This window comes from Diospyros lotus, chromosome 6 (genome assembly GCF_014633365.1).
Source record: "Diospyros lotus cultivar Yz01 chromosome 6, ASM1463336v1, whole genome shotgun sequence".
In the NCBI taxonomy this organism is placed as follows: domain Eukaryota; kingdom Viridiplantae; phylum Streptophyta; class Magnoliopsida; order Ericales; family Ebenaceae; genus Diospyros; species Diospyros lotus.
In genome coordinates this window covers 12654570-12676855 of record NC_068343.1, presented here as the reverse complement: position 1 = coordinate 12676855, position 22286 = coordinate 12654570, and the positions used below count along the sequence as shown (strand labels likewise).

The 22286-nt window shown below is 37.0% G+C and overlaps 4 protein-coding genes across 5 annotated transcripts; 3 read left to right on the top strand and 1 right to left on the bottom strand.

Moving 5' to 3' along the window:
• Positions 1–1436: 1436 nt before the first annotated feature.
• LOC127804719 (glutamate receptor 3.6-like) lies at positions 1437–5826 on the bottom strand. 2 transcript variants are annotated; one of them, XM_052341677.1, is made up of 7 exons: positions 5675–5826; positions 4879–5192; positions 3404–4752; positions 3038–3315; positions 2780–2811; positions 2273–2679; positions 1437–2108 (listed from the first exon to the last, which is right to left on the bottom strand). In XM_052341677.1, the coding sequence occupies exons 2-7, from the start codon at positions 5156–5158 to the stop codon at positions 1620–1622; spliced, it is 2835 nt and encodes a 944-aa protein (XP_052197637.1). In that variant the 5' UTR covers positions 5159–5192; positions 5675–5826; the 3' UTR covers positions 1437–1619. The 2 variants fall into 2 exon arrangements, with proteins under 2 accessions (XP_052197637.1, XP_052197634.1); XM_052341674.1 differs by lacking the exon at positions 5675–5826 and adding an exon at positions 5485–5668.
• A 4585-nt stretch (positions 5827–10411) lies between these two features.
• On the top strand, positions 10412–14842 carry LOC127803100 (probable protein phosphatase 2C 47). Its single transcript, XM_052339131.1, has 4 exons — positions 10412–11070; positions 12049–12237; positions 12546–12751; positions 13985–14842. The coding sequence occupies exons 1-4, from the start codon at positions 10900–10902 to the stop codon at positions 14538–14540; spliced, it is 1122 nt and encodes a 373-aa protein (XP_052195091.1). The 5' UTR covers positions 10412–10899; the 3' UTR covers positions 14541–14842.
• A 1643-nt stretch (positions 14843–16485) lies between these two features.
• LOC127803228 (pentatricopeptide repeat-containing protein At2g17525, mitochondrial) lies at positions 16486–19146 on the top strand. Its single transcript, XM_052339312.1, has one exon. The coding sequence runs from the start codon at positions 16758–16760 to the stop codon at positions 18648–18650; it is 1893 nt and encodes a 630-aa protein (XP_052195272.1). The 5' UTR covers positions 16486–16757; the 3' UTR covers positions 18651–19146.
• A 1223-nt stretch (positions 19147–20369) lies between these two features.
• Positions 20370–22286, top strand: LOC127803046 (amino acid transporter AVT3B-like). Its single transcript, XM_052339052.1, has one exon. It carries the CDS (start codon positions 20636–20638, stop codon positions 21917–21919), a length of 1284 nt encoding a protein of 427 aa, XP_052195012.1. The 5' UTR covers positions 20370–20635; the 3' UTR covers positions 21920–22286.

The window sequence follows — 22286 nt, the reverse complement described above, 5'->3', positions numbered from 1 at the left end:
TTGGCAAGGGATGAAGGACATTCACAACTATGTGAGTAATTGTGCTACTTGCCAACAGAACAAATTTTTAGCTTTAACACCTGGGGGATTGCTGCAGCCTCTCCCCATCCCTAACCAAGTTTGGGAAGATATAGCTATGGACTTTATTGAGGGGTTACCTAGGTCGGGCAAAATGGATTCAATATTGATTGTAGTAGATCGACTAAGTAAATATGGGCATTTTATCGGGCTGAAACATCCATTTACTGTAGAGGAAGTGGCTGGAAATTTTGTTAAGGAGATAGTAAGATTACATGGCCTCTCAAGGTCCATTGTATCGGATAGGGACAAAATTTTCATGAGCCGATTTTGGGAGGAATTGTTCCGCCTCCAAGGTACTAAACTACACCGAAGCACCGCCTATCACCCACAAACTGATGGGCAAACAGAGGTACTGAATTGGACCTTGGAAACATATTTGCGTTGTTTTGCTTCCTCTCAACCGAAATCTTGGTCCATGTGGCTGCCTTGGGCTGAACTATGGTACAACACATCCTACCACACAGCTGCAAGCACGACCCCTTTTCAGGTGGTGTATGGCAGAGAACCTCCAACCTTGGTGAGGTTTGAAAGAGGTACCACGTCGGTGTCCATGGTGGAGCGACATTTAGTTGAACGGGATAAGATTTTGGATGATTTGAAGACTCAATTGCTAAGGGCTCAATCAGTAATGAAGAGAGGTGCTGACATGAAGAGAAGAGAGGTAAACTTCAAAGTGGGGGACTTGGTTTATTTGAAATTACGGCCATATCGTAGAAAATCGCTGGCTGGTTGCTCCAACGAGAAATTGGCGCCTCGATTTTATGGTCCATTTGAAGTGGAAAAGGAGATAGGACCGGTTGCTTACAAATTAACACTACCCTCCCATTGCAACATCCACCCCGTCTTCCACGTGTCCCAATTACGTGAGGCAAGAAGGGCGTTGAGGGCTAGTGTGGAAGTTCCCAGCCAGCTGAGTGCAGATTTGGAGCTGTTGGTGGAACCCGAGGCAGTTTTGGGGGTTCGATTGGGAACAAGAAGTAATCTACAAGGCAATGAGGTTTTAATTCAATGGAAGGGGTTGCCCCATTTAGAAGCAATATGGGAACCAATTCACCTCCTTCAGCAACAATTTCTAGATTTCCACCTTGAGGACAAGGTAAAAGTGAGCCGGGGGGGGGTAATGATAGGCCCCCGATCCATTGGACCTATCAAAGTCGGCACAAAGGGCATGGGCTACAACAAACCAGCATGTGCTACCAGAGGTAGTTATGTTGAGTAGGATGGGGGTATAAATAAGAGAAAGAGAGTGAGAGAGGAGTGTGGAATTTTGTAAGAGATTGTTGGAGAGTTGGGGCCTCTTGAATGCCTTATTGTTCTTATTTTCCTTGCTGTAAATTATTGGAAAACCATTGATATTGATTGCTGTTGAACTTGCTATCTGGTATTCTATCAGTGTATTACGCTGAACTATCCAGGTACAGATTACGAAGGACCAACATGATTTCTGTTAATACATATATATATATATATAGTTTGTCTGAAACCCATGACTAATATGTATGGTAACTGTTGTGGTTCAGGCCTCAGAGAGATGCAGACTAAATTCTGGAACCAGAACTAAGACTTGTGCTTGAGTTCATTTCTATTTTACTACTACTTATGTTGGAATTATCTGTTGATTCATCCCCCCTATTGCTGCGATCCAAACCGCTCTCCAGCTGCCTTCTCTTTGACCTCTTCTTGACTTCTTCTTCCTTTTCATCGATGAACGAGAGGAATGTCTGGAGACGTGCCAATCGCGAGCTTCCACCAGAAGATTCCGAGGACTCGATGTAATGGCGGCTGAACTGCCGGACCATCAGCACAAAGTACACACAGAGAGCAAGCAAGCAGGCTAATCCACACATAAGAAAGAGGCCTGAAAAGCTTCTAAGTTGAAGGCGGTCCACTTCAAGCTTTGCACCTTGTAAACTGCAAGCGCTTCCCCTCAACCATTTGTCGTGGATTCGCTGCAGTTCCCCGTTTTCGGACAGTTTCAGAATGGCAGTTGAAAAATCAACTGCTAAAGGCGAATCGCGAGGAAATGCCTGATAAGAAGCAAAGCACAAATCCACATGTCAACAAACATATGCTGTTTTGCTAATCAATCATCTTGGAGCAGAAAACAGAAAAAAGTTTCAACTATAAAACTGTAATGGACCACGTAATGAGCTAACAAGGTTAAAAGTCGTTGCTGATAAAGATTGCTTACAAATCCCCATCCATTTTTTGTGAACTCCGGGCCTACAATACTGAACTCACAACGGGTTGACAGAAAGATATCAATATATGCCCTCTCGTCTACGACTGCTGCGACTCCACCATTCTTGGTACCCTTCTTTAAGGCTTCAGCAAAGTCATCTGGTGAATGAAGAGGTATAAGTCTCTCAGCATGAATGCCGAGTTCCTCATGCAGGTAATTTCGCACAAATGAACCCTCTTGGTAGCCAATGCGGTCATGGCTCAACATCAAAGTCTCAATCCCTTTAATGGGTGAAGAAAGCTGCTGGACTGTGAGAATTGAGGTCAGACTCGCAGTGTAACTGGAATTGATGATTAGAACCACAAATAGCCATATGATAAGCACCAGGCGACCAAGAGCGCTGGCTGTGTTTTCTCCTGCATTTAATCGCAAAAAGGCACCGTTATTACTTGGGAGTTACTTTTGGCAAGGTCCTAGGGGAAGAGAAGATGATAAAACTGGTGCAGTATTACTTACTATGGGCAAAGAACAAGGTCGATAAGCTAAACCTGCAACAAAAGCACACCAATAAACAAGCCAAGACTTGGAGGTGTTGATAGAATTGCATTGTGATTGCCATTTTTGAATTTTATTTTAGCATGAAAAGAATACATAAAGGGAGGGAGCATGAGGCTTGAAAAATAAGCGAAAATATCAATTCACATGGACTAGTAAAACAGAAATGAGCTCTTTGAATCTCATCATATGATAGAACCGTGTTTCCTAGGAACTTACCATAGAACAGTAACGATTTGTCTCCTAGGAGAGCCACGAAAGTCATCGTTAATCCTATGCTCCAAAATCCAAACAACTACTCCCACAAATAGGAAAAAAGCGGCTGTTACACTCCACATTTCCCAAGAAAAGGGCCTCAAGAAAGACCAAGCACTATTGTTTGACTTCCAAACTGGTGCCACCACAGCTAGCCCTGACTCAACATATGGCTGGGTAAAATCCACCATCTTTGTTCGGTTAGTAATGATTGCAATGTCACCTATTGCAGCATCATAGACCTACATGGCAAAAGAAAAACAGGGGAATTAAACATAAGATCAAACAACCTTTTAACATTGTGATAAGAACTCTGTATCACATACTCACACCAGCTGTGATTAAGCGCACAAGCTCAGTGCCGCTGGGGTTGTTACGGCCATCTCCAAAAGGCATTAACTTAAATGGGACAGCGTACGGCAGCAAGTTGAGGGCAGCAAAGAAAACATCTATGCAGTACCCTTTAAACATATCAGTGCCAGGCACTTGGGCTACGAATTCACGATAACTGACTCGGTTTGGGACACCAATTTTCAATAGCTTTCCATTATTTGGAAAAACCCACCCACGAGGTTTCAGGGGTGTTAGTCCAGGCCAGAGCACATTACGGAGGTGTTGATTCACACTGGAACGGTTAGGTGGCCTTGTATAGAGCATCTCTGGAGGTACAATAGAGAACCCGGAATAATTAGACCAATAACCAATTCTTCTACTCCAGCCAACCACATTAATGACTTCATATGCAGGATGGATTGGGGATCTGTCCAAATCAAACCTAATAGGCCCTGTTAAGCCAGTCAAATTGACTTGTAAAATGCTGTCAAGCAACATTTTTCCTCCATCAAAAATGCTCATAGCATTTAGATTCAAACTCCCACCATCTGATTCACTTAACCTGGAATCATTAGAAAAGGAAATATTTCCTCCTCTATTGAAAAAAGCATCAATTGCACGGGCAAGTGTCCAAACAGTGTCGTAGGCATATAGGCCGTAAGTATTCAACCCAAAGGGACCATTAGTTGTTTGGTTAGCTGTCAAGTTTTTCCACCTAGACACAAAGTTTCTTTTTAGTTGTGAATCTGGTGTGTATGCCCGCAGTGTAAGAAGTCCTTGGATAGTTTCTATGGTCTCAGACGGCAGAGGAGAATTAGTGTCCAGGACGGTGGAGAGCCAATTCGTAGCTATCCAGACATATCCAGTGCTTGTCATACCAAGAAATTGTGCCACGGAAAGAACTTCTAGACCCTGATCAGGATACGTGTGAAGAACAAGAATCCTAGATTCTGCCAAAGCCACCTTAACCAACACATCTGTGATCTCAGTTCGGGTAGCTTCAGGGGTCAAAGGTGCTTTGAAAGAGATCCCACACCTTTTTGTTGCCAGTTGATCTGATAATGCAGCTATCCCGTTCCTCCCATAATCATCATCCACATAAATTGAAATTACTTTTCTCCATCCATAGTACTCAACCAATTCTGCAATTGCAGCCATCTGAAATAAATCACTACATGTTGTTCTCACGAAGTATGGGTACTCAAGAGAAGACAAGGTCGGGTCTGTTGCTGCAAAGGATAATAGTGGCACTTGGAGTTCGTTTGCTATGTGTCCAATCACATGAGCTACAACAGAAGATTGGGGGCCAATAATGGCCACTGCATCACTCTCCATGAACTGTAAAGCTGTTATCATTAAGGAAAACAACAAATTAATGTTAAAAGGACGATGAACAAAATAAGTGTTGAAGATGCCGGGACAGGGAAGCTTGTAGACAAATCAAAAACAGATACTCTAAAGTGAGTACGTACCCTCGACCATGCCCAGAAACCCACTAAAATTGGAATCATGCATTGTCAACACCAGCTTGGTTCCTCGAAGAATTCCTGGATCAGAATTCACGTCTTCAATCGCTGCTCGTAAGGCAACCTTTGCAACTTTGCCGATTTCAGAATTAAAAGAGGATATAGAGCCAATGTTTACTACTTCAGGCCTTTTGTAAGTGTCAGCACCAACTCCATTTGGAAAATGTCCATTGTTGAAAGCCAGTAATACCAGCACCCAAATTGGATTCACGGCCAATTGTCTCATTGCAAACCCCAAATTTCAATCTATAACGTGAAGCCTAAAGAGCCAGAAAGAACCTAGTTCAGTATGAAAGATACAGATTGGAATTTCGTAATTCCAGCTCGAACAATTCTCGAAGTCATGTACTAATAAAGAATGAACAATCAAGAAAATTAAACAAAGATATTCAGGATAAATACATAAACAAGCGAGAATATCAATAACCATTTCCAAATCAACATGAACTGGGAGGGAAAAAAAAAAACTAGAAATCAACTAGAGAAATAACCCTAGTCAAGATAAACCCAAAACTGCCTTCAGCTCATAGGATCGCAAATTCAAATACATACCCATAATGCTCTATCGAAGTTGCAAGAGAAGAACTGTCACTCATAGCATGAGCACCTTGGGTGTGAAAGAGGTTCATCTTATTTGCATCTAATGATTTAAAGAACACAGTTGATGGAAAAAAAAAATAACATGGAGCAAGAAGAGACTAGAAGAGGGAGAGAAATCTATGGAGGATTGAAGAAAACAGACCTGTGACTGTGACTGAAGGGGCGACCAACTTACAGTGCAGCACCCACCACATTCAATCCCGCAGAAGGGCCGTGGAAAAGGTCCGCCAATTGCTTTGCACACATTCATCCAAAAAGAAATAAAAAAAATAAATAAAAATGCTTTGCTCACAAAACAGAAAAAAATGTAGACAATTGGATTGGACTATGACAAAAAGGTCGCCTTTTTCTCACCGGGTTTGCTGAACCTGCACTGTTCCACTTGTACGGACAAACCCACTTGCGTTGTGAATCTGACTCCATTACCCTGCCTTTAGTCGTTACTTCTTGTCGTGGAATATATGATTTTAGAAAATCGCAATTTTCAAATAAAGATGGAAATGATTTGTAAAATTAAAAAAAAATGTAATTTTCAGGAGTTTTTCAAATTTAATTCAATTTTAGAAAATTACAATTTTCAAATCTTCATTTTCTTTTTTTGTATAATAATTTTTTTAAAAAAACTGGTAGTGCTTTCAATAACTAAACAACAACCCTATGTTTTTTAAAATTATGGCGTGCAATATTACGTATAATTGGGGCTCTTCATTTGCCATATAACATATGAACTTAATGAGAGACGATAATTTAATTATAATTTTTAAACACTTATATATAATTAGTGTAATTTTAAAAAATATAAAAATATTTTTTATGTTTATGCGGAACTTAAAATGAATATACTGTGTGTAATTTTATCCTGTGAATTAATAATAGTGCAGTACTTTTTTTATTCCCAAAAGTTTGCATAAATATATTTATCTTTAAGGAAGTTTTACTAATAATTAAAAAATATTATATTTAATCTTTAATGTATAAAATGTCAAGATTTCATATCTCAATTATTACAAAATATTATTTTAAGTTTTTACCATGAAATAACATAAGCGCATATATGACGCGTTCATTTTCGGGATTAATATTTAATCTTTAAACTCAGGCCATCCTGACTTCAGTTTGCAGTATTGGAATAGACTGACCAATTTGTTGTATTCCCTCAATAATTAAAAAATATAGCGTTTGATTTCTAAGGTACAAAATATCAAGATTTTATATCTTAATTATTAAAAATTATTATTTTAAATCTTTATCTTGAGACATAAAAGATGATATAAACAAAAAGGTAAAATACCGATGGCCTAAGTTTAACAAAAAAAAATAATTGAGATTAACTCTGTTATATTTTGTAATTGAAAATGGAAGAAGATAGTATTTTCGGGGTTAATAATTATGAAATTTAAATGTTTGGGATTTAGAGTTTTTTTTAAGTAATGGGTAATTAGGTATTTTCCTTATTAAGTTAATTTTTAATTTAATGTATTTTGTTGACGTCATTTTTTATGATACGATACTTTTTTTTTTTTTACGTGTATGTTTTATATAATATAGATAACAATTTTATTTATTTTTAGTTAAGATAAGATTTAAAGTAACTATGTTTAATAGTTAAAATATATAATTTTAATATTTGTGTACATTAAAAATTAAATATTATTAACTAATCATTCACATGACTCCTCACTCCTTAAAATAATTACGTTCACACACATTAAAGTTTTATTATAATAATAAAATTTAAGATAATATTTTTTAATAATTAAAATATTCAATCTTAATATTTTTTAAATTTAATTACTTTCCACGTTTTCCTTGGAAACCTCGCTCGCGGTGATGTCATACATGATATTTATTTAACTAACGGACACTTTCCGACCCGTCATGTTCATGTCGAAGGAAATCTACAGAATATTGTTGTTTTCCTTGGGGCCCACCATTTGGGTTGTATCGAAAATGCACCGCTGCCATAAATCGTATCCACCACTCCTTCAAATTGGGTAAAGTCACTTTACAATCTTTCAATTTTTGTTATTTGGAAAAGTCTAGACGACCCATGAATTTAACGATCAGGTTATTGAAAGGGGATAAAAATATAATTTTGTTTCCATCCTCACTTTTCTCATCTTCTCTCTCATGGCCGTTGCCCTAGTCTCGTCGCCGCCCTCACCTCGCTTACGTTGTCTCACTCCATCGTCGCCTCACCAATTGTGGGTAATCTATGAAAGGGAAGAAGAGAAAGTAGAGTGGGACAATTTTATCTTTTTGTCATTTTTCTATAAATCTCTCTGTGACTCTCAGTTTTCTAGTGTAACTCTTGTTATTTTGATCCAGGCATTTTTTAAATTTAAAAATTTATCTAATTATTTTCTATTTTTTTTAAATTAACTACAATATCTTCTATTATTAATAGTCTTGACTAAATTAACGCACACCCCTTAAATTTTAAATATTTAGTTTAGACATCTCACCCACTTTAATTTTTTATTTAATTAATTCTTAAAATTTTTCAAAAAAAATAACAAAATTAATTTGATAAAATAAAAGTTTATCAAGTATATAATTAATTTACTTAACACCGTTAATGTTATAGTTAATTTTGAAAATGGATTATTTGGATTAATTTTAAAGTTTATGAAATGTGTAATTATTATTTTTTTTAAAAATATATAATTTTTCTTAGGAAAAAAATTATAATTACTTAAATTTTTAAACATATTATAAGGGTAGTAGTTTAATAATAAAAATATAGTAATATATAAAGATGATAAGTCTAAAATTGATATAACTGATCTGTAAGTATCAAATTGGTCGATGGGATGTCAGGAAGAGCCAGCCCATGGGCCTAGCGGCCTGCCCGGCCCGCCAAGTTTTTTTTTTTTTTTTTTTTTAAATTCTTTTAACTTTTAATTGCTCCCTAATGTATGAACACTGCTGCGTATATACCCTTTATTGTTTAGGCTAATTTGCCCATTTTGAGGAGTGTTTTGGCAAGGGAAATTGGAGTCCTCCTTTCTATAATTAGGAATTCTGCAGGCTTGGTTTGTACCAGCATGTCAATTTGCCTTGAATTTCATTTTCATTTTTGTATACATTGTCACGTTTAATGATTTTTTAATGCTAAGAGTACGTTTTTATTTAGATATCTTATTTAAAGAGTCAAATATTTGTTATTTAAAAAATTAAAATTGATCTTATATGGACAAACAGGGTGACGCTGCGGCTGGACAGGACCGGCTCGCTCATGGGAGTTGGGGCCATTTAAAATTTGGAGTTTTTTTAAAAAATAATAAAAAATATGAAAATTTTATTGAGTCCCGTTTTAATACTAAAATATTTATCATTAGAAATTTATTAGGCATTTTTTAGATAAAAAATATTTTTATTTAAAATATTTAAATATTTTTATCATTAAACTTAATCAAAAAAATTTTATCAAGAACCCCCTTATAAGGGGTCTAAATATAGGCTTCATTGGCCTATGCTTTTAGCCGGCCCTGTTGCTGGGATATCCTCTAGGCTCATGATGATATGTATAGATCTTCCACTTACAAGAAAAATCTATAATAATATAATTAAATAATTATCAAATGTTGTGGGATAATTTAAAAGTGTTTTTGTGAAAAAAAGTAGGTGAGGTGTTAAATAAGCCGTTATTTTTAGTTTTTGGCCTAAATTAGTTATTATATTTTAAAAATAATCCAATAAATTACTATATTTTATGATAGGAGACAAAATAGTAGCTATACTTTAAAAAGACACTAGTTGGAATTGTATAGGATTTTTCAAATATAAATTTGGTGTTTAATTTGGACATTTGCGACTGTGTGTGAGATTATTTTAATTGAGTATTGAGATAATAGTGTTAATAAAATTAAAACGTTATTAAATAACATTAAAAAAGCATCTACAATAACGATTAATGTGACCCAAGTAAAGAGATACAATGATTCATTTAATACCCTTTAAAATACAATAATCAAAGTATATTAATTTATCATTCTTAAAATATAATGGTTAATTTAATTTTTAAGCTTAAATACAATGACTTATTTGATATTTTCTTAAAAAAATATTATTCTCTATGCTCCTTCAACATAGAGAGAATTTAGGGATTAGGGAGACAATATTTGATGATTGATAACAATTAAATATAATAACGTAATAAAAAACTCGTAATAAAAATATTTAAAAGTACATAATTACTTAATTTGGTTTCAAATGCAAATGAAAACTTGATGCTAAACCTAACACATAATTACAAGCGATTACTAAAAAATACTATATATTATTTAATCTTAATTAACTCAGAATCATATTCATAAAATTAAATATTATACGATTAACAAGTCAATAGAAATCATAAAACCAAACAATATTTAAATGTTCTATATATATAAATTTAACGATATTTTGATAGATTTGTATAATGACGTCATTAAACTTAACACAATATAATAAGAGATGATTTGAGACATAAAGAGAGTTTATCGTGATTTAAACTTAAAAATTTTAAATTTGTTACACGATGATAAGTTTTATTTTATAATTTTAATTTTTAGGAACCCAAAAAATAAAAAGAAAGAAGTTTGAAAAATAAAGAAGCGAATATTATTGCAAAAAGGAGAATTGAAGGAAATGGCGAACAAAGAAATGGTGGGAGGCAAAGAGATGAGCAATAGAGAGAGATCCATGAACTGAACATAATTGGCCACCCATCCGGTCAACTGGAATACCTTCCACCCTCGGGATAGCCACGTGTCAACAACCCACGTCGCTGTCCGCCCTACAATGGCGACCGGGAAACCTGGATTTGGCAGTGACACTCAGCCCCTTATTTCCAAGAAGAAGAAAAAAAAAACAAATAAAATAAAACACGAAAATTTTAAAAATTATGAAAAGAAAACTTCAGCTACCAATGATCCTCCATTTCCTGCTTTGCAAATTGCTTTGTGTTTTGTTTAAACCCCCTCTCTCACTCCTTGATCACGTCTTTGCACGTTCTTTTGAATTCTTCCTCTTCTTCTTCCTTGGTTTCAAATTCTGCCGTGTTTGGTGAATTTCATCCATGATTCGCGCGGATTCATTTTTCCGGCAGGTGGGTCTGTTTGTTTCTCGGTAAAATCACGAGGAAAAGGTGGGAGTCATGTGTCGGTGACCAAAAAGTCGGTTCTCAGGCAGTTCTTGAATTGGGGTCGAAGAAATAGGTGGACAGCTGTCTCTGTCCTTCAAATACAGAATGGGTTGGCTGTTGCTGATCTGTAGGTAGGCAGAGTTACTAAATACAGAATCTGTGACGGAAAAAACAAAAAGAAATTTGATAAAAGGGTTAAACTCCGGTTTTGAGAAATTTGTTGTTCTTGATGGATTGAAATGGCTGGCACTGAGCCGTCACCACATTGTAGTGAATTAGATGGGTCTGCCATGGGAGATGAGGATCCAGGAACTTCAGGTAATTCGGGTCAAGCCAAGGCTGGGAAGCCTCCTAGAAACCTCTCCATTATCCGGCATAGCATGAGCCAAGCAATGCTGGCTGATCAATTGGTGAGTCAAGTCAGTCCTCTTTGTTTTACCCAATCTGTAGGTGTGATTAGGGTTTTGTGGGGATCCAATGATGAATTCAATTACTCAAAGCCCGGTGTTTAGCTTCTGTGTAAGGGGCCACAGGGGGTTGTTTCATGGTTGTCTGAAGTAGTAAATCTAAGACCTTACATTCATACAAAGTCAGATTGAATTATGTGGTTCCTTTGACAGATCTTGGAGATATTGATGCTCATCAAATTTTAGTACTTTACAACTTTGCTTATTTCTTTCAGTGCACTGGAGGCTGAAGCCAAGAAACTGTATATTGTATAACGATCTTGCTTGGATATCCCCCAATTTGGAGTATCTAAAACCTCTAGGCAAATATACTGCAAAATAACCAACTTTGGTCTAAATTTAGCAAATATTAAGAAGCGAACTATAGTCAGTGCGGGTGGTGATTTGGTTTTTTGCTGACTGGGTCCTCTTAGAATCAGATTCTAAAGCTACACGTCTGAGCCCCTGGTCCCAATCCATAAGTTATCCAGTCCAAGCAGTCAATGCTTCTGTATCAAACTTGTTATCTAAACAAAACTATACCTAAGTATCCATTTATTTGATTCCCGAATGTCTGAATATGCCCTGTGTTTTATTATCTATCAAATAGCATACAGGCTACAGTCAGGAAATATATCCACTATAGACTTATTTTGTCACATTTTCTTGTGGCCCTTAGAACTCTTCTTCATTGTTTTTGAAGCTACATTAAAATGCAAAACTATTTACTTTCTTGTAACTAAGTACATTGCAATATTTGCATTCATGATGCATTCACTGATCCCTAATCAAAATTTCTGGTATGAATGTTGTGAATTTTACATGTGAGAAACTGTCTTGGTTTTGTTATAAGCATTTTGTACGTTCATTGGAGTTTGTGGTTGTGATTCTGTATTTCGGTCCTAAACTTCACTAACTATTTAACATGTGCGCCTGTATTAGGTATCACCTATTGGTGTTTTAAAGTCACCTTCAGAGGAGAAGTCTGTGTTTCTACCCATCTTTCGTTCAGGAAGCTGTTCTGAGATAGGTCCAAAACTATTTATGGAAGATGAGTACATCTGTGTGGATAATCTTCGGGAACATATTGGTGCAGCTTCAGATTTCCCTTCCCCAGCAGCATTTTATGGGGTATGTAGTTTTAACTTCACTTTATTTTCTGTTTGGACTGAAAGTATATCTCTCACGTGAGAATCATTTGGTAGCAAATATTCAGTCTTTGAAATAAAAAGTGCATCTATCTGGCCATCTTGTCTTTAGCCATCATCTATTTAACTTCTTGAGGTCATTATCATAAAATGTTTAATTCTTCTGATGGGAAGTTACTGTAATAACTCACTACAAACATATCGTCTCATCAAGCAACATTTTTACAGGTATTTGCCCTCTGATTTATTAGGGTTGTTCTAGTCACATGACGAAATTTGTCTGTTTTACAGGTATTTGATGGACATGGTGGGGTAGATGCTGCATCATTCACTAAGAAGAACCTTCTTAATTTTATTGTTGAGGATTCTCATTTCCCAGGTGGGCTAAAAAAATCCATTAGGAATGCTTTTGTCAAAGCTGATCATGCATTAGCTGATTCAAAATCTCTTGATAGATCCTCTGGCACCACAGCTCTGACTGCCCTTATATTAGGACGGTGAGGAACTGAACTTATTTTGATTGATAATTTTTGTGTTTCAATAGCATGGGCCTAAGTTGATATAACATGATCATAATGGGTTGTCTTATTTATTGGTGTTGTTTTAAGTTGATACAAGACTGCCACAATTATTTCCTCATTTTATTTTTTGTTTTCCATGGTTGAACTGTACATTCATTATGATTGGAAAACCCACATTAATTGTCTTGCTAGCCACATACAACTTTTAAGACTCATATTTCTTCTTTGAAACATTTGTAAGTTCTGAAAATTTTCTACAATACCTAGTTTTGTAGGCTTCGAAGCCTCCCCTTGAATTAATACCAGAACAAAAGTGAACTCAGTCCCTAAAACTCCAACTGGGAGTGCTTTCCTGTTACAATATGTCCAATTTGAAAGAATACGCGGTATGTGATAAAGAAAATGGATAACCTAATGGCCTTTTCCTTACTGGCACAAGCATAATAAGGGGATAAACAGAATTATGCTTCTAAAAGATAAACACCGGGAAAAATTTTCTTTCACACATGCTTGCCAAGCATTCTCTCTAAACTACGAGGATCCAAAGATGTGATTTCTCTTCTTTGCTTTGATGAAGTGTTGGCAGCCCTCCTCAAGGCTTTAGCTCTCTAAGTTTAGAACTTGAGCACGGACATCTTTTGTTAGACGAATCCACCCCCAAGCCTTTTCTTTACCAAGCTGGTTTTCCGCCACCAAAACTTCAAAGGATAAACAGAGCTATTATTATTATGATAAGTTGATCAGTCTCTTTGGGATCTTCTATTCCTTTAATTTGTTTTCTGTGAAGCAGCTGGGTTCATGGAACACATGTAAGTTAGAGTGGATTTGTATCAAAGGCACTAAAACAACTAGTTCTGCCATATTGTATGTCAATGACAAATTTGAAAGTCCCATGTTTGCAATTGAAATTTGGCTTGGATTCAATATCAAGTTGAACGTTTTTTTCCTTTCTGAATCTTATAGAATTGGGCTTTGTTTAAGAGGATCTTGTGCTCTTTCTAAAGATCTTTTATCTCTTTTATTCATAATTCCAAAAATAATGTGGTTCGTTCTCAAGTTAATGCGAATAGACCGCTCAGTTTGGTTCACACACCAACTAAACGGAGTTGCGCCTCCTACAATAGTTGTCCAAATTACCTTTCATTTTGGCAAAGGCAATTTCCTTATTTCTTCAATCAAGGATTTATCTGATGCTGTATCACCTTGCAGGACTATGCTGATTGCTAATGCTGGGGATTCTCGAGCTGTGATGGGAAAACGAGGAAGAGCAATCGAACTGTCCAAAGACCACAAACCAAACTGCACATCTGAAAGACTCAGAATCGAGAAACTAGGTGGTGTTGTCTATGACGGCTATCTCAATGGACAACTATCAGTGGCACGCGCTCTGGGGGACTGGCACTTGAAGGGCCCGAAAGGTGCACTCTACCCCTTAAGCTCTGAGCCAGAGTTAGAGCAGATTGTCCTGACAGAAGAAGACGAGTTCTTGATAATGGGCTGTGACGGCCTCTGGGACGTGATGAGCAGCCAGTATGCAGTAACGATTGTCAGGAAGGAGCTGATGCTGCACAACGATCCAGAGAAGTGCTCGAGAGTGCTCGTCCGGGAAGCTCTGAAGCGCAACACCTGCGACAACCTCACAGTTCTCGTGGTTTGCTTCTCCCAGGATCCTCCCCCTCCAATCGAGGTACCTAAATTCCATAGGAGGAGGAGCATATCAGCTGAAGGACTCGATATGTTAAAGGGTGTCTTGGGCAGTGTCTAGACAACAACCGTCTTAACGGCTATATATTATGTACAGACCAAAATGGAGCTCACATGTTTCGTTTTCTTCTTTCCGGAGTTTCCCACTTTTTGCTGATTCTTTAAGTGATAGTCTTGATTCTTGAAGGTCTGATTTTTCCCATATCAGTTTTAGCTTTCAGGTCTCATTGTTTCTCTTTTAGCTACAGAGTTGGAAAGTTGTGCAATTGTGCTGTCACGAATCTTAGGTGACCAATAATGAGATGCATGGATGGTTTCATGACATTGAAATCACAGCCTAATTGTTCATACTTTTTTGGTATTATATATTTGAAACATCATCAAATACTATCAATATGATACATGATAGTGATATTTGTATAATAAAATATATTATTCTGAATATTCTTTCTTCGAGTATAATGATTAATAAGCCCTTATTGTGAAATTTTTCTAAATAAAATTTATGTTTGTATATAATAAAGCCAATCATAGCATTCTGATTTTTTTTTTTAATCAGAAGTTCATTTTTAGAAGACTAAAATTTAGATAAATCACTTGGCTTTTACATTTTTTTCTTATTGAAAAATAAAGAGTTAAAAGTGTCTAGTGACTCATGAATTTTGCTTCACAAAATCAAGGTTAGCCAAATATATATTTTAACTACTATATTTGCACTTTTTTTTTATTTAGACATTTGAACATTTTATTATTTTAATTACACCCATGGATTATACAATTTCGAATCAATTGTATCTTTAAATTTTTTGTTATTTCAATTACATTTCTATGTAATTTCTAGTAAATGGTACCTTTAAACTTTTTATTATTTCAATTACATCTATGAAATATATAATTTTGAGACAATTACATATCTCGATAAATTTGATGAGAACAATGAATTTAGGGGTGTAATTGAAGTAATAAAAAGTTTAGAAGTGTAATTGATTCAAAATTGCAAGTTAATAAATGTTTTTGAAATAATAAAAAGTTTAAGTGTATAAATAAAAAAATATAAATATAAGAATTACAATATATATTTTGCCAATCACATAAATCATGAGACTAGTTTGATATTTTATTGCTTGTGTTATAGTTGCATTTAAGGGTTGTTTATGTCAATGAGTAGATTTTTTGAATAAATAATCTATGATAATTGATGATATTTAGGAAAATAAAAAGTTCGTATAGTGACAAAGAATAAGTTATCAAATCATATTAGATATCAAAGCACTTTTTCAACACTTAGGTCGACATTGAATATTCAATTATTATGAAGAATCTGAATTCTAAATAGAGTATACTCTATTTATTTTTATTTAAGTAGACTATATTCCCAAATTGCTCAAAGATGATCAAGCTAAAAAAACTTAATCTAAGTAGAAGATGAGCTCTCAAGTATCTTTTAAAATAAAATATGAATAATCTTCATAAAACATAGTTGAAGCATGAGAATATTTTGAAATACTTATATGTTAAGTACTCATTCAAAGGTAATTCTCATAAAATGAGCCTTCAATATGAGACAATTCATATGATTTAAGGAACAGATAAATTTAAAATTAATATAAAAAAATAAATAATAGGCATTTCAAATTTTCATAGTATTACGTATTCTAATCTCTATAAATTTTATACATATTTTATACTTATTTAATTATACTAGTCCAACTCACTTCAGAACTTACGAAATCATGAAGAATCAATTAATTTTCATCATAATTTTTATTATGAAACTCAATCAAAACTAAAGATATGACATTCTAAACTTCTCTCACATGTATATAAGCAATTTTTAGAATTTTTTACTAATTTAAATATCAAAGTGACATATTTTCAATTGACTATAATTACGCTTATCTCATTTATATAAAATTATAAAACTAGATCAATTCAACACTAAGATCCAAATCTCATAAGAAGTCTGGTAACATCATCAACTCTTTTAACCTTAAAACTCACTTAAATTGACAAAAGAAAAAGAAAAAGAAAAAGAGCCTCCCAAATTACGATGCTCAAACTGGAAACCGATAATCCAAGTGGAGCCAAACTCTCGCTGTGCTTTCTTCGGGGGCTTTTAGATGCATTCTGATTAACAAACTGAGATTCAAAGCTGGACTTTGTGGTGCATGGCATGCTCTTCAATTTTATGCGCTATAAAGCTGCATAAAATTCAATTTCCGCTCGTAATTGATATCAATCGAACACTTCGGACGAGAACCGATCACGGCATAGCTCCATGCCCAACATCTCCAACCCGTTCAAAGTTCCATTCTTCTTGCAGAAAGCAAGAAACATTCATAGATGTATTCTCATGTTTCAATCGATATCCATCTCAACCACTCCTGTTCCAACCCACGACCACATTGCCCATCTCATACTGGAACAGAAATCACCAACCGAAGCCCTCCAGACCTTCAGATGGGCCTCCAAGCTCCCCAATTTCGCCCACTCCCAATCCACTTACCGGGCTTTGGTTCATAAGCTTTGCACTTTCCGGCGGTTCGACGCTGTCCACCAACTGCTCGACGAAATGCCTAGCTCAATTGGTTCGCCCCCAGATGAGGACATTTTTGTCACTATAGTACGCGGTCTTGGACGGGCGCGGATGATTTGCGAGGTCATTAAGGTACTCGATTTGGTTTCTAAATTTGAAAAAGGCCCGTCTTTGAAGCTCTTCAATTCCATACTTGATGTTCTTGTTAAAGAAGATATTGATCTAGCTAGGGAATTTTATAGGAAGAAGATGATGGGATGTGGTGTTCAAGGCGATGAATACACTTTTGGGATCTTGATGAAGGGACTTTGCTTGACGAATCGAATTGATGAGGGTTTCAAGCTCTTGTCTGTGATGAAGTCTCGTGGCATGACACCAAATACTGTTATTTATAACACATTGCTTCATGCTCTTTGCAAGAATGGCAAGGTTGGAAGAGCCAGGAGCTTGATGAATGAAATAGTGAAACCCAATGAAGTGACTTTCAATATTTTGATCTCAGCGTACTGTAGGGAGGAGAATTTAGTGCAAGCTCTTGTTCTGTTGGAGAAGAGTTTCAGTAATGAATTTGTCCCTGACGTCATCACTGTGACTAAGATCATTGAAGTTCTCTGCAATGATGGCCGTGTTGCTGAGGCTGTTGAAGTCTTAGAACGAGTAGAGAGCAAGGGAAGTACCGTTGATGTTGTTACTTATAACACCTTGATCAAGGGCTTTTGTAGGATTGGGAAAGTGAAACTCGCAGTTCGTTTCCTGCAAGAGATGGAGATCAAGGGATGCCTTCCAAATGTAGACACATATAATGCATTCATTCGTGGCTTCTGTGAGTCAAGGATGTTGGATTCAGCTCTTGATATGTTTCACGAGATGAAAATGGCTGGAATCAGCTGGAATTTCATGACATATGATACATTAATCAATGGTTTGTGTTCCGTAGGAAGAGTAGGAGACGGGTTTAAGATCTTAGAATTGATGGAAGAGAGTAAGGGCGGATCTAGAGGTTGCATTAGTCCTTACAACGGTGTCATATATGGTCTCTATAGAGAAAACCGTTTAGATGAAGCCTTTGAAGTTCTAACTAAGATGGGAAAACTTTTTCCTAGAGCTGTTGATAGGAGCTCTAAGATACTAGGATTCTGTGAAGAAGGCAGCATTAAGGATGCAAAACGGGTTTATGACCAGATGACCGAGGAAGGAGGCATTCCAAGCGCACTCGTGTATGCCAGCTTAATTCACGGTTTATGCCGACAGGGGTGTGTCAAGGAAGCATTCGAGTTGATGAATGAGATGGTTAGCCGCGGTTATGTTCCTGTGGCGTCGACTTTTAATCTCTTAATTAATGGGCTTTGCCAACAGAGCAAAGGTGGGAGTGCCTTTAAACTCATGGAGGACATTGTTCGAAGGGGTTTCTTGCCTAATCTTGGAAGTTACAGTCCTCTAGTTGATGCTTTTTGTAGAAAAGGAGATCTTCAGAAGGCTTTGTCACTTGTTCAGCAAATGCTGGATGAAGGTATTATTCCTGATTATTTTATCTGGAACTCGTTAGTTCTGTGTCTTTGTCAAGAAAATATGTGGTTAGATGGAAAGAGTATGCGCCGTGTAGATTACCTCTTACGGTGGATGATTGAGACCTGAATAATTTGGGCAAGCATTGTGTTGATGGTGATGTTTGGGGGGTGGTGGAAAATTGAGATGCGAAAATCTGAAGCAGTGCTCTACATGGTTTATCCTTTTCGGGACACGTGTTACTCTCAGCTAGTGTGTGATAATGAAGGTTTACCAAGACAAAATTTCCTGTCTCTGAGTCGTTGAAAGGCAATAATTTAAGATGATGCATTCGGAGAAAAAGTAAAATGAGATTGTACGGCAGGAAAATGTTGATCTGGCCTCAAGTTGTTCCCATGCCATCTGATCAAGAAACAAGTGCTCCATTCATGGGTTCTTAAGACATAGCTTGAGCGGTCGGATGAGTAATATGTCAGTGCTAATTCAGTGAGTTGTAATTTTGATTTTTGTTTTGTGTAAAAGTTAAAGAATTAATTTGTGATTTATCTTTTTTGACATAATTAAGAATACGAATACCAAGAACTGAGAACTGCGTACTATTTATGAGGAAAAGTTAAAGGATCACATGGACGCATCCTAATCCTTTTCAAGCAAGGAAAGTAACTCGAATTTTGGGCAATAAATTTTACCCATTGCTAGGCTGGTTGATGTGGGAGGATTTATTTGCATCAGATAGCTAGAGTTAAAAAAAAATATTTGTTGGTTTCGTCTTCATTGGAAGGATCATATATATATATATGCTTTGAAAATATGTCCCATTTTCAGCCCATAATTTCGGCTGCAATATTATTAATAAAAACAAAGATATTTTGTTTGCTAAGATATGAGATGCAACAAAGAATAAGAAAAGAAAGATAACCCTACTCTTGTTGTTTTGGTGGCCCAGTTCATACATTGCATCATGGCTATTTGAAAATTGAGGGAGACTTTTCAGGAGCAAGTAGCAGAAATAAAGAAATTATCGGAGAAACCAAACAAGTACTAGTTGTCATAAATCATATAGTAGTAAGTACGTACAAGAATGTGGGATTTGAAAATTTAATCAATCCCTTGAAGCCCCTGGATGAGCTGTACTACAAGAAAGAAAAGAAACGAATACTCACGGTCGAGGAAGGAGTAGCTTAGATATAAGTGATGTAATTTTTACTAGATTGTGCGTCGTTAGAGTCAATACTAACTCTACTGACTAAGATCAAACCTAAATTTACTTACATGTAATTCTTGATGGAGGGTCATAAGTCCATAATTAACGGAGCGTAAGTAATGATACTTGAATTATAAAAAGGAAAAATAAAAAATGAAACGAACGCTAATAGTCACTGCCAGCCAAACGTTAATATAAAATGATTTTGACACTTGGAATCTTTTTCAGTTTGTTGGTGTTGGTTTTGGTTTTGTTTGTCTTCCATTAATAAATACTAAATAGTTGAGAACAAAGACCAGAAAGATTGTGTAAATTGTGATAAATTGGTGGGCGGGCCAAAGTCAAACTGATCCGCCGACACATGCTTCCTCCTCGTTGCTTCTTCTCGGGTTCTTCCGAATGTTTTTTATTATAAAAAAATCTACGAATTTAAAAGAAACAAAACATGAAACATTATCAAGGAAGGAAGGAAGGATTGCCTCTCAATAACATCATCATGTTAATGTTATTGTTATTTGTTGGGTTAAAAAGAAAAGAAAATAAAATAAAAGAGAAGAGAAGAGAAGAGAAGAGATTCAATTTATATTAAAAAAAAAACCCATTCTTTTAATAGAAGAAGATAATTTATTTATGCACTCCAAAATGCGATCAACTCATCTTCCATTTCCATTTTTCTGATCTTTCTTTCTTCAATCCCTCCTCTCTCTCTCTCTCTATATATACAATCCCTGCCCAGCCCCCAACTTTCCCGAGAAAATCAAACCACAACCACCCATTTTCCATCTCCTCCTCCTCTTCCTTCCCATTTCGTCTCAGTTCTTCCTGAATTCATCGGACTCGATTCTCAGCCGATTCCAACGCCGAGATAATCACCGGAATCCATCAGAATTGAGCTCCAGACGGATCGAGGATGGGATTCGATAAGCAAGCGAGCTCCTCGTCGCATTCTCTGCCGGTACGCAGAGAAGACAGCCCGCTTCTGAGCAAATCTGGCCAGCCCCTCTCGTCCAATTCCAAGACGTTCGCCAACGTCTTCATCGCCATAGTCGGCGCCGGAGTCCTCGGCCTTCCGTACACTTTCCGGCGGACGGGATGGGTCACGGGCAGCCTGATGCTCTTCGCCGTCTCCTTCCTCACCTACCACTGTATGCTCCTCCTGGTCAACACGCGCCGGCGGCTCGAATCCGTCCTCGGATTCACGAAGATCACCTCCTTCGGCGACCTCGGCTTCGCCGTCTGCGGCCCGGTCGGCCGCGCCGCCGTCGACGCCATGATCGTGCTCTCCCAGGCCGGATTCTGCGTCAGCTACCTCATCTTCATCGCCAACACCTTGTCCTACGTCTTCAATTCCGCTTCCGATTCCGCAAGTCCTAACCCTAAAATATTAGGGCTTTCTCTCAAATCCCTCTACATTTGGGCCTGCTTCCCCTTCCAATTAGGGCTCAATTCCATCCCCACGCTGACGCATTTGGCCCCTCTCAGCATCTTCGCCGACGTCGTCGATCTCGGCGCCATGGGCGTCGTCATGGTTGAAGACGTAATCATCTTCTTCCAACAAAGGCCAGTTTTACAGGCCTTTGGAAGCCTCTCTGTTTTCTTCTACGGCCTGGGAGTGGCTGTTTATGCATTTGAAGGGATAGGAATGGTTTTACCCTTAGAAGCTGAGATGAAAGACAAGCCCAAATTTGGGAAAATCCTGGGCCTCTCCATGCTCTTCATCACTCTGATGTATGCAAGCTTTGGAGTTCTGGGTTACTTTGCTTTTGGTGAAGAGACCAAAGACATAATCACCACCAATTTTGGGCAAGGCATGGTGAGCAGCCTGGTTCAACTGGGTCTATGTGTAAATCTATTCTTCACCTTCCCATTGATGATGAATCCTGTCTATGAAGTGGTGGAGAGAAGATTCTGTAATTCAAGATACTGCATGTGGCTGAGATGGGCCGTGGTTTTGGGGGTGAGTTTGCTGGCCCTCACAGTGCCAAATTTTGCAGATTTCTTGTCTCTGGTGGGGAGCAGTGTCTGCATAATTTTAGGGTTTGTGTTGCCGTCTCTGTTTCACTTGATTGTGTTCAAGGACGAGTTGGGTTGGAGAGGGATTGGTTTGGATGGAGGATTGGTGATTTTGGGTATTGTTCTTGCAGTTTCAGGAACATGGTCTTCCCTGTTGGAGATATTTGCTGTCAAGGCTTGATTGAGATTTTGATGTTGAACATCAAATGATTGAAATCTACATTGCTAGAGATATTTTTGTGAAATCTTATCTGTGTGAAATTTTCAGGGCAAGAACAGTTGGATACTAGAACTGGGTTGTTTTGTGTAGTTTTTTAAGATCAAGACAAATGTTAAATGGTAATTGTTCTTGCCATTCATTCCTCTTGTAATTCATCAGTTTCCATGAGCTGAAACAGCAACACATTTCTTGCTTGTGCTGGCAAGGAGTTTGTTGTTGCCGTTTATTTGTAGTGGGATCACTGATGTCATTGATCATCTCCTGAATTGGAATTCCTCCCAATATATCAGTAATTTGCAAAAAAAGAAAAAAGAAAAACAGTTTATGA